The sequence below is a fragment of the Eubalaena glacialis genome, chromosome 5, assembly GCF_028564815.1.
Source record: "Eubalaena glacialis isolate mEubGla1 chromosome 5, mEubGla1.1.hap2.+ XY, whole genome shotgun sequence".
In the NCBI taxonomy this organism is placed as follows: Eukaryota; Metazoa; Chordata; class Mammalia; order Artiodactyla; family Balaenidae; genus Eubalaena; species Eubalaena glacialis.
Window position 1 is genome coordinate 105,546,890 of NC_083720.1, and position 13,011 is coordinate 105,559,900.

General features: G+C 37.7%; 1 protein-coding gene across 1 annotated transcript in view; it reads right to left on the reverse strand.

Annotated features, from left to right (window-relative positions):
- Positions 1 to 3,905: 3,905 nt before the first annotated feature.
- Positions 3,906 to 13,011, reverse strand: part of HELQ (helicase, POLQ like) — a 39,962-nt gene continuing 30,856 nt past the window's right edge. The window contains 4 exon segments of the mRNA XM_061192458.1: positions 3,906 to 4,085; positions 8,059 to 8,193; positions 9,054 to 9,167; positions 12,035 to 12,208. Coding sequence (XP_061048441.1) covers positions 3,978 to 4,085; positions 8,059 to 8,193; positions 9,054 to 9,167; positions 12,035 to 12,208 — 531 coding nt within the window. The 3' untranslated portion in view covers positions 3,906 to 3,977.

A 13,011-nucleotide genomic window follows, 5' to 3' on the forward strand; every position in this document is an offset into this window, starting at 1 on the left:
GCCCTCTCCGTGCATATGGATCATTTTGGGGAGGTTTAATCATCTAATACATTTGGTTCAGCTGGAGCAAAATCACTCATTTCCTCTAGAGTGGTAGTTTTAATTCTAATAGCAAAATTTTTATACATTACAAACATCCTGAAAGAGATGCATGTAATTCTCCTGAAGGAGAATTATCACATCTTTAAGTTTTACTCCAAGTGACCACATATCACTTGGGTAACCACTTACTGAAGAAAAGGATCAAAAAACTATTTTAAAAATGAAAAATGAAGCATGCTAATCCATCACATCAAATTTGTATTTTTAATCACTTCATAGGATTTTAGGCAGGAGGAGGGGCTATTATACTGATATATGCTGTCTGCCATCTTGATCAACTCCTTTCCAAACACACATAGGGTAGCTTGTAATGCAAATAAACACAATCAAAGAAAGAATTATCAGCGTGACCTAGGTGTGACCTAGGCTCTGTCTCTTATTAATGGAGTGATCCTGGGCAAGCCACACTTTCTTCATTTGTAACATAGGGTAAAAAACAACATGTACCTCAGATGGCTGTAAGGAAAACAGTATGGAATTAAAAAGCTGTAGTGATTCTTGTGTGGGAAGGTTCTTACAAATGGAAGCAGAAAGCCGAGAGTCTTACGTTAGTCCTTCCTGAAAGGACTGAAAAAATATCAGTTTTGATATTTGTTGAGAGGATAGCTGGGTTTGAAATGCTTAAACTTGACCAAAAATTTGATGTACCCAATAGAAAAAAAAAAATCCTTTTTTTTTTTTGGTGGTGGTTATTTAAGCTTATAATGCAAATCCAAAGAAGCTAGGACATTATCAGGATCTTGGTGAAGTTAAACATTCTAGAAATGGGCAAGCTTGCTCATAGCTTGAAAAAAATACAAAAAGGAAAATTTTTTCCCTTTTTTTCCTTTTTCCTGGACTTGCTGAAATTTTAATGTCTTGAAGCTTGATACAAAGGAACTGTGGGTACACTCCTTGATGCTTCAGTGCAGTCAGATGATACCATCAAAAAGTCCACATTCAAATCTTTTCATTTACCTAGAATTTAACTTGGTTTAGGAACATAGGCAGAGATTCAGCTTAATATTTTCCTAAAACATGAGGTAGCCATTGTTTGAATTCCATTCACTGAGTTATCCATCTTTTCCATTGTGACTCAAGTGTCACCTGTATTAGCTACTGATTTCTCTGCCTACCACCCCTCCCCTCCAGCTTCTGAAAAAACTAACACAAAACAAAAACTCTACACCCTGGCCACAGAGGTGGGCAAAGGACCAATTAGACCAATGAGAATCCCTCCCAGCAACTTCTCTACCTGGAATGGCAGCAGAGAGCTCATTTTGCTTTGATCTTGAAGCCGTTGAGTCAGTCAGTCTAGAGTTGTCCGACAAAGCAGAGGTGGCAAGTCCTGAGGTGCTGAGTCTCCAGCTCCAGTTACTCCAAGGCCAGTTCTATTGCTGCTATGGTTTGAGAATGTGGCTGCTAAATTTTCTTTTTTGTTTAAGCTAGATATACCTGGGTTTCTATCAATCAAAACTGAAAAACCACGTTTATTATATATTAAGTTCTTAAATATCTTTGAATCTATTTTTACTCTCCACTCTGTTCCCACTAATCTACTTTTCTCTTCTTCTCTAGAGCTGAACTGTTTCAATTTCTTTACATTTTAATATCTTTCAGGGCTAATCTCCCATCATTACCCTTGGTTACAGCCTTTCAGTTGGACTGGCCTAGAGAGACACTGATTGGGGGAGGGGGAGATGGTCCCAGACTGCAGGTACAGGTTTTCTAGTTTCCGTAAAGGTACCCCTCCAACTTGCCATCTCGAATCTTAAATTAATAAATTGGGATTATTAATCAGTCTCTTATAAATTGGTTAGCAAGAATCAGGGCTCACTTAGAGACTTGCTCACTTGAGCAAACTAACAATACTGGGGTTCCTAGATTTTAAAACACTGAAGGCTTGACTATGGACCTCTGGGGCACACCTCAGTGGCTGCACCCAAGCAGCCAGTAGGTGGGCCAGCTGCTCTTTTACAGTCTTTTTAGCTGCAGTAAATGGAACATGTGCAGTACAGCTCAGGATTCTACCAGGACATTAGGATGCCATACTGTGCCTCATATGGAGGGGTGAGGTGTGACAATGTGATGTAATGCTAGGGACAAAATCAAGCAAGGTGAAAGGGACACTCAGGAAGGACAAAATGGGAAAAATTCTACCAAGACAATACTGTATATTGGTTAAGTGCAGAGACTTTAGATTGGGATTGGCTGGGTCTGAATCCCTGCTCTGCCACTAACAGTACTGACCTTGGGCAAGTTACTCTAATTTTATCGGCACCACTTTTCCAACAGCATTTGCTCACTTTGTGTCTTTATGTCACATTTTGGTAATTCTAACAATATTTCAAACTTTTTCATTATTATTATATTTGTTATGATGATCTGTGATCAGTGATCTTTGATGTTACTACTGCAAAAAGATTACAACTCACTGAAGGCTCAGATGACGGTTAGCCTTTTTTAGCAATAAAGTATTTTTTATTAAGATATATACATTGTTTTATTTTAGACATAACGCTATTGCAGACCTAACAGACTACAGTACAGTGTAAACATAACTTTATATGCGTGGGAAAACCAAAAAATTCACGTGACTTGCTTTACTGCAATAATTGCTTTTTTGTGGTGGTCTGGAACCGAACCCACAATATTTCTGAGGTGTGCCCATATTATAATGGTCTACAATGTTAAGGCACAAAGAACTTAGACTGTGGATCTATTTGCAAAGTTTCCAATGGATGTCGCTCAGACAGGTGAGGAATACTTTAACTAAACCAGTTCAGTACTTATAAATATTGCTAGTTATTACTTTTTTTCTAGTTTAACCAGTCATCTACATTTGAACTATTAATCTGAAAAGGGAGGGGGGAGAGGCAATATATAAGTTGTGTTTAAAGAGAATCTTTAAATTATTAATTTGAGTAGAATTCCTTTTTCACAGAGGTTCTTACTTTGTGCAATAAACTGGGGTAGGTGCTGTGTGGATACAAAGATGGTAACAAAGGTCTTGGCCCTCCAGGAGATTTCAAACTAGTCACATTAAAAAGACATGGGCGGGGCTCCCCTGGTGGCGCAGTGGTTGAGAATCTGCCTGCCAATGCAGGGGACACGGGTTCGAGCCCTGGTCTGGGAAGATCACACGTGCCGCGGAGCAACTAGGCCCGTGAGCCACAACTACTGAGCCTGCGTGTCTGGAGCCTGTGCTCCGCAACAAGAGAGGCCACGATAGTGAGAGGCCCGCGCACCGCGATGAAGAGTGGCCCCCGCTCACCGCAACTGGAGAAAGCCCTCACACAGAAACGAAGACCCAACACAGCCATAAATAAATAAATAAATTAATTAATTAAAAAAAAAAAAAAAGACATGGGCATAAATGAGGGACTCACAATACTTATAGGAGGGTAAGAACCCATGTATGGGGCGGGGAGGAGGTTGAACTTGGACAATTTCTTAGAGGAGATAGTATTCGAGCATTCTTAGTTGAAACTTGAAGTATTTAGTACATTTTAAAGATAATTTCCCATGCATGGGGAATAGCATAAGGCAGTTAGGAAAGAGAGGGTTTGGAAATCCCAGGGAAAATTCTGGGATTTCAAATAGTCCAGTTTGATGAAAGAAGTGGGTAAGAGGATAATGAAAGATCTGGCTACAAGGGTAGGCTGGGGATATGTTGAGAAAGTTGGATTTCATTTTGTGGTAGACACCAGATTTCTGAGCAGAGAAATAATGCATAATTATGTATGCAATTATGGGTGACAGGAATATTCAAACATCATCCACAGTTCTTAATATATAATTAAAATATATTTTTTTCTCTCATAAATTACAGGGAATCTTTAATAAAACATATGTACAATAAATAATTCATACTTAAAAATGTTCATCTGACAGTTTCATGCCTTTTCAAGAGAAGAGGCCACAATACCAGGGAAATCAGAAGGCAGTCTCAATAACTCTTCTACTTCTTCTTGCAAAGCCTCTGCTTTCTCATGCAACAGCAACTACAATAAAAAATCAAGACATGAGGCAAAAACACCAATTTCTAGAGAACTGCTAACATTTTACCACCATCTGTTCGACACCTGAATCCTTACATACCAGCAAACTAGACATTAAAATAATGAGATTGAAAAATGGCCACTTAAGAACAAGTGATTACAATTAATGAAGCTGAGGCATTTAGTTAAAGCCATTTTAGCTGATCACTGCATTTGGTATACCAAAAATAAGGGAGCTTTAATACTCTCAAAGATTTGTTTTATTGAAGACTCAGCCACTTAAAAATTAACTTTTAATCTATAAAATTTAAGACACTTTTGCAAAAATTTAATTAGTTCTTGAAAATGTTATCCTTTATATATGGATTTTAACTATTCCTCAAAGTTTAGTATGCTATCTTTTAAAAGCCTATCAGTGTTTCAAAGAAAAGTTTTATTCAAGCTCCTAAAATTAACATGATTTATTTCAAAAGAAGCATAATGAGCAAAGAAAGTATTTCTAAACCCAGCGCATAGTAGATGTCAATGAATGTTTGCTGAATAACGATTTCGCCCCTTTCTTTAAAAAAGCCAGAAATAAAATATTCGTATTTGTTGCATCTGGGTTTTGAGTATATTGCTGTGAAATATTTGCACTATTTCTCTTATAACATTTTTATAATAAAAAGGTCAGCAAAATCATACAGAGGAAAAAAACCACTCTCTACCAATTTGATATAAAGCATAACATTATTTAGCACTATATAAAGGAGTCTAAAATGTAATTAGGGTGTATATGTATAACTGACACTTTGCTGTACAGCAGAAATGAACACAACATTGTAAATCAACTATACTCCAATAAAAATTAATTAAAAAAAAGAAATTTCAAATATAAAAAAAAATAAAGCAATGAAGTCAAGAAAAAAAAATGTAATTAGGTAAGCTTTCCAGTAACTGAGGTAATGGTGACCATGCAAAATGAATCTACCAACACATCCTGTAAGCACTCTATAGATCACCAAGAACAATAAGTAAACCATACAAAACTCACATGTCAACATTACTAGAATACAGAGAACACCACCAACACCAAATGACTTGAAGTGTTCTGTTTACCCCTTAGAGGCCAACTAGTAACCTCTGTTACTAATTCTTTTTTTTTTTTTAATTTATTTTATTTTTATTTTTGGCTGTGTTGGGTCTTCATTGCTGACTAATTCTTTATATTAAGCTTTCCTGTTCAAATTACTGTGTGGTTTCTGTTCCTAATGATTAGACCCTGACAGATACAACCAAAAAGTAAGAAAGTACACCAATAATGATGGGGACAGGCCAAAAAGACACGGGAGCCAGTTTGCAGGGGCTCTTCCTGGCCAACTCTGAGACCATTTGACTACCAAAATAAGTATGAACCCATCGTTCACTCTGATATAAATAAATGAATTAAAAGATAAATGAGGAAGGAATAGCTTTTCCTCATAGTAAAATGCCAATAAAAAATATAGAGGGAATAATAGAGTTAGAAAATCACCACTTGACAAACATCACAGAAGTAACTGAGGCAAAAATCATCAATGAATGCTAAAAAAAGCGTGTGAAAGTTTAATGAAGAATAGGATATCTACATAGTCTCAAAGTATCCACTCCGAAAATACTAATAAAAAGGGAAAAATAATAACTTTACAGTGGAAAAGCTTGCCAGCTGACACTTCCTTAACCAAATGATCAAAGTCATTATCAGCAATGTGATAAAGTGACATCCTGTGGCTCCTGATCTGATGTACTAAGGACACACAACTTTTTTGTGGCATTCCTGCAAAAACCTGTTTAACCTCAATATAATCCTAACTGGTTTCCTTACTTCCATTCTTGCTCCCCTATTTTCAACCTCTAACCCACTCTTTTACTCAAAATCCTGCAAGGAATATCCATTTTACTCTTTCAAGCTTACTGGAAAAGCAGAAGGGATGGTGGGAAGGAGAGCGTGTACCTCAGTCCATAAGATGGAAGCCATATATTAAGAGTGGCTGAGCAATGAGACAGGGGAAGTATGGGTCCTTGGACACACAACTGATTCCTCATATCAGCTGTGAACTGTTTGTGTTTGAACTAATAAACCTTTAACATTTAAAGTCACTTATTTTGGCCATCGTTACCACAGCTCCCTTTGCATCCTTAATAACATACAGTGTAACTCTATAGTCCTGCTCTACTACTTACTGACTAGCTGTGTTTCCTTGGGTAAATCAATTTCTTTAAATCTAACTTATTTATTTATTTATTAATAGATTTTATTTATTTATTTATTTATTTTTGGTTGCGCTGGGTCTTCATTGCTGTGCAAGGGCTTTCTCTAGTTGCTGTGAGCGAGGGCTACTCTTCGTTGTGGTGCGCAGTCTTCTCATTGCAGTGGCTTCTCTTGTTGCCAAGCACGGGTACTAGGCCCACGGGCTTCAGTAGTTGTGGCTCACGGGCTCAGTAGCTGTGACTCGTGGGCTCTAGAGTGCAGGCTCAGTAGTCGTGGCACACAGGCTTAGATGCTGCGTGGCATGTGGGATCTTCCCAGACCAGGGCTCGAACCCGTGTCCCCTGCATTGGCAGGCAGATTCTTAACCACTGCGCCACCAGGGAAGCCCCAATCTCATTTATTTATTTATTCAAATATTTGTTAAATATCTACTATAGGCTGAATACCGTGCTAGCTGCTACAGAAATGGAAATAATTATAACTTCATCCCTATCAACCCAAAGAACTCCTAATCTAATGGAACAAGTTTTAGTGTCTTCATTTGTAAATTGAATGTAACACCAACTCTGTCCACCTTAGAGGACTGTTGTAAAGATCAATCAAAGCAATACAAACAATGTGAGCACCATTCAAAAAAGTAAGATGGAAATTTACTTTTCAGCCAGTTCTGATCTATATATGACAGTAGTATAACAGTGAAGTTAAAAAAACAAAAAACTATGTGATTTCAGACCACAAGGATAGAACTATAGTTGAGATCAAGAAGGAAATAATCCCAAACTGTTGTGTAATGGATTTACCCACATGGAGCAGGAGGGTAATGACAAAGTGGATTGCGTCTAGCAAAGGGTAACCAGGATAGTGAATTGCCTAAAACTAGGTTATTTACTACAGGTGAAAGAAACAGAAAAGAGAAGCCCTTGGAGGCAAGAAGAGCCGTTTTCAAGTATGTGAAAAGCTACCAAATGAACAAAGCAACAGCCTAGTTCCACAGCGTAGTACTCTACGATGCCATGGTAGACATTTTAAGACAGCCTCATTATATTGGGATGCTCTTTGTAACACTAGGGGTCCAAAAATAGAACTACTTAATTTTTGAGGTTGTAGGTTCCTCGTCAGTGAAGGTGTTTAAAGGTGAAAAGACCAGATGTCAGGGATGCTGATGAAAGGACTTCTGTGTCAAGAGTAGCGGGAGGCAGAGTTCAGCGAGTTCCAGAGTTCCTCGTACTTCAATGAACTCTTGAAAGCGTCTTTATTTTTTAGGAGATTCTTTTCCTCTTTTTAGCAAGCCTTGTATCATAACACGTGTACTATTTTTACCCACATACTGTGAGTATAAACTTTTGCATATATAGTTAAACGTTTTTGCTTTTATGTCTAAAGTATAAGGAGATTACACTACAAAATATCATAAAGATTGGGCTTCCCTGGTGGCGCAGTCGTTAAGAATCCACCTGCCAATGCAGGGGACACGGGTTCGAGCCCTGGTCCAGGAAGATCCCACATGCCACGGAGCAACTAAACCCGTGCACCATGACTACTGAAGCCCACACGCCTAGAGCCCGTGCTCCGCAACAAGAGAAGCCACCGCAATGAGAAGCCCGTGCACCGCAACGAAGAGTAGCCCCCGCTCGCTGCAACTAGAGAAAGCCCGTGCGCAGCAACGAAGACCCAACACAGCCAAAAGTTAATTAATTAAAATATATATATATATCATAAAGATTAAAAAATAGTTTGTTTGCTTACCTTGGCTGATGAAACAATTTGCTTGGCCTGGCGTCTTGATAAATGATCAATTGTTTTTATCAGCACTTCAGGATTTGCATTAGCTAAGTGCATCAGACTTTTATAACCTGCATTGTATAACTGTCTTGCTCGACCCTGAAAAGTATTACAAAAATCATTAGGATCAGAATTTGGGATTAGGAAAAAATAATTAAGTGTCTTACTGAAGGGAAAAAATTCACTTGCAGAGACAGGAATAAACTAAGATGATAAATATGAAGAGATAACACATCAGAATCCTGAGGAATTTTAAAAGATGCATTTGGGTGGTTCCAATCTGACTGCAAGATAGCTAGTTTTCTGTGCAGCTTAAGTGAGCTGATATGTGCTGCAATCAGAAATAAGAAACCCATTAGGGCACTTAGGCTAGGGGCATCCCCAATCAAATGTTTTAGTCCAGTATCCCTAAAATGTTCTTACCATCTACTCAGGGGACCTCTGAGGTAGGGGTGTGTGGGGTGTGTGTCTGCATTCCCAAACAGAACTCCTCTGATTTAAGAACTGAATAACAGAGGATAAACTGAAATCAAGGGTTGGTCAAAAATAGAAAGCTAAGAAACCAGCTGAGGATACTTTCTCCTCACTCCCTTAGAAAATGTAAATGACCCTCACTGCCACCAAGTCACCACCACCTTCAACAAGCACTGTCTAAACTGACAGAAGGTGATTCTTCACTGGAGTAGAGGAAGGAAGGGATGTTAAGAATGACACACATACTTGGGGAGAGTCACCCCTATCCCTACTGTTACTTTTTCTCACAAATGTGATTTTTCATCAGAACTTCTTCCAGATTAACAGGGATTTCTGGGAGACCATGGCAGCAATTAATTTAAAAAAAAGATTCCCATGATAAATGAACAATAAGGCTATTGTCACTTACCCTGTGACATGACAGTAAAACCTGATTTTTCTGTTAGTTGAAATCATCTCAGGTGGGAAACTGGGAAGCTACTAACCTCTAAAACTCCAGTCACTTCCATGAGAGGGATTAGCTCTGCCTTTACACAGTAAGTCAACTTCTTGGTAAGTTCTACCAAAAGGGCTCTATAAACCCAGAACTCCTCAAGTTCCTGCAGAACACAAAGAAATATGCAGAATTTAAATCTGGTAAGTTATTTCAAAATCTAGTTTGCATGGTAGAGGGCTCAGAGAGGACTCTCCCTTCTGTAAATTCTGGAAGTTGGGTTAAGCCAGAGATGAACAATGACTCCAAGCAAAATTATTACAAGGAAACATGGCAGAGACTGAGGAATCTGATGGAATAGTTTTACGATGAGGAAAAAGATTGAAAATTGAAAAATAAACAACTATACCCCAATTAAAAAAAAAAAAGAAAAAGAAGTCAATAAGAAGAGTTCTATTTATTTTTAACAAAACATCAGCAAGTGATTGCATAGTTTTTCTTTCCCAAATGATTGAAAACAATTCCTACCTCTGGAGATTTATCCTGAAGACAAAATACTGAATACGGAAGGATTCAACTACAAGATGATGCTCAATGCAGCAATATTTAAAATAGTATTAGAAACCATGAATTGGTAATTCTTAAAGCTGGGTGGGTAAACGGGTATTCATTACATTATCTTGTCTTTTTAAATATATGGTTGAAATTTTCTGTAATAGTTGTTTGGTTTTTTTTTTTTTTAAGTTTCCTTTCTAACCTTTGGGTATCACTGTGAGCATTTGTGATGCATGGAACAACATTAGCTAGCTACTTTGTGACCACTAGGAAAGTAGTCAATGCACTAGTATGGCAGCAAAAAAAGAAGAAAAGAAAACCTTGAATAGAACTACTGAATCAATCAATCCCAAACTGCCTTAGCTCTGGCCTTCCTGCTACATAAGATAATCATTTTCCCTTATTGTTTAAATTTCTATGGAATTTTTCTGTTACTTGCAGTTAAAAGTATCTTAACTAATATGATCGGTGTACTATTTTATTCCACTTACATAACTTTTTTTTTTGTTGTTGTTTTTTGTTTTTATTTATTTAATTTATTTATTTTTGGCTGTGTTGGGTCTTTGTTGCTACACGTGGGTTTTCTCTAGCTGCAGCGAGCGGGGGCTACTCTTCGCTGTAGCGCGCGGGCTTCTCACTATGGTGGCTTCTATTGTTGCGGAGCACGGGCTCTAGGCGCACGGGCTTCAGTAGTTGCAGCATGCAGGCTCAGTAGTTGTGGCTTGCGGGCTCTAGAGCACAGGCTCAGTAGTTGTGGTGCACAGGCTTAGCTGCTCCACGGCATGTGGGACCTTCCCAGATCAGGGATCGAACCCGTGTCCCCTGCATTGGCAGGCAGATTCTCAACCACTGAGCCACCAGGGAAGTCCTACATAACTTTTTATAAAGAAAAAAATGCTTTAAAATATTGAAAATACATTCATGAGAGTTGTCGGGTAGACTGACCCTAGGATCAACCATCAAATTATAGTTGCTTTTGAAGTTCAACCTATAGATTCTTTCACTTGAACAATTGTGTAAGGCTCACATCCTTATAGTTCTAAGTAAAACAAAGGGATAGACTTATCAGGGAACACCTTTTTAAATATGAAGAACAAACACAGTAAACTTAAGAAAATACATTTTAAAGGCCAGCTTCTCCTTATTATCCATAATTTTTGTGTACTGATTAGCTACCATGTAATTAGGGAATATAAGCTAAAATTTAAAAATCAGCATAAATAAAAGGTATTTAGAAAGGTAAATTTGCTAAAATAATTATCATTCAATCCAAAGCCAAGTTGTTTTGGATTATTTACTCCATTAGCGTATATGATAGAACAAATTGCCATATACACACACAGAATATGGAGGCTTAAGATAGGGCAAATGAAGTAGATTTTAAGTTTAAAAGTAGAATTCATTGTGGAAAAAAGTTTTAAAAAAATAAGTACAGAAACAAATATTACTATGCCACCCAAAAATAATAAATTTCAATGCAGCAAAAATGGCTTATCTTATAAACTCATCAAAAAACTGTCTGGGTAGAAAACTCTGGTAAGCTTTGTTGTGTTATTTAAGGAAATTCTGAAAGCTTCTTTTAGTAAAGTCTTAAACAAATCGATCTCAAATGTATATGGCCAAAATTAAGTTTTCTTCTTGATTTATTTTATAAAATATACATTTGATGTAGAAACTAAAGTAGCTGCCTGACACTGAAAGCAAAAATGGGAAATTACTGTGGTAATCAAAAGAACATGGTACTGAGTAGTCAGGTATCTGCTGGATATTGGTAACATAGCAATCAAACACTTTACACAGTTACCACTCAGGAGAAAGACACCTACACAGAATCTACATCAATGGAGAAAAGTTATTATAAGAGTTGATTCCAGGGACTTCCCTGGTGGTCCAGTGGTTGGGAATCCACCTTTGTCTAATCCACCTTAGACAATGCAGGCAACGCAGGTTTGATCCCTGATTGAAGAACTAAGATCCCACATGCCACGGGGCAACTAAGCCCGCATGCCCCAACTACTGAGCCCGCACACCAGAACTAGAGAGAAGCCTGTGTGCCACAACAAAGAGCCCACGTACTGCAATCAAAGATCCCTCATGGAGCAACTAAGACCCAACGCAACCAAAAATAAAGAAAGAAAGAAAAGAGAAAACAACAACAACAAAAAGAAAGAGTAAAAAAAAAAGAGTTGATTCCAAATACTTGAAACTATTAATGATAGTTCTAAAAGTAGGGATAACTAAGGACTTTCTACTTGTTCATTATACGTTTTAGTTGATTCTGTCATTCTGTAATACCTTTATTACATGCATGTATATAGTATTTTTGTAAGTGGATAAAAACAAAGATATATTTTAAACAAATTTTGAGTGCTTTGTAATAACAGAAGAAACAAGAGAACATACTAACTGGTTTTTGAGTTTAGTAACAGTTAAAGCAGAAGATGCACACAGCATATATCATCTATTTAGTGGAATTACCTCACAGAAATGTAACACACAAGAGGAGAATGCGGCAGCTCCAGAGAGAAGGTTTTGTATATATCCTCGAGGCATATTGAATTTTTCAGACACACTCCAAATGTTGGTCTCTTTGAGCAAGGTATAAAGAACAAAAGACAGGTATAGTCTGTTGACAATATTCTTGTCCACCTTCTAGAAAGACACAAGTAAGTTTATGTACTGGACCTGCTAAAAAATGTACATTACATTCAAAATGGACAAAATGTAAAGCACATGAAGTTGTACCAAAGGAGAGCAAGAATAGAATGGTTCCACAGAAATAAATCTAAGTTCTAACAAATGTACTTTAGATTAGTTCAAATTACCGTTTTTCCAAGTGTAAAAAGAGAGATATGCCAAATTGTTCCCAATTTAAAGTTCCTTCTATAGGGAGTGTAGTGAGTTGAATTGTTCCCCAAAAAAGATATGCTCAAGTCTTAACCCCTGGTACCTTTGAATGTGACCTTGTTTGGAAATAGGATCTCTGCAGATGTAATTAGTTAAGGATCTTGAGATGAAATCATCCTGGATGTACAGGGGGCCCTTAAGGGCCCATTATTCAATGACTGTCATCCCTTACAAGAGAGACGACACAGAATGACACAGAGAAGGCAATGTGAAAATGGAGGCAGACTTTGGAGGGATGCATCTACAAGGATTGCCTGCAACCACCAAAAGCTAGGAGAGAGGCAAGATGGTTTCTTCCTCAGAGCCTCCAGAAGGAACAGCCCTGCCAGCATCTTGATTTCAGATCTCTGGCCTCCCGAACTGTGCCAGAATAAATTTCTGTTGTTTTAAGACACCTGGTTTGTGCTAATTTGTTATGGTAGCCTTAGGAAAGAATACAGGAAGGAAAGGAGTTGGGGAAACCTTTACATTTACTCTAGTATTTATAGGTGGTATATATATGTGTGACTGTGATTATAAATTAGACAAATGCATTTGTTTAGATAAAT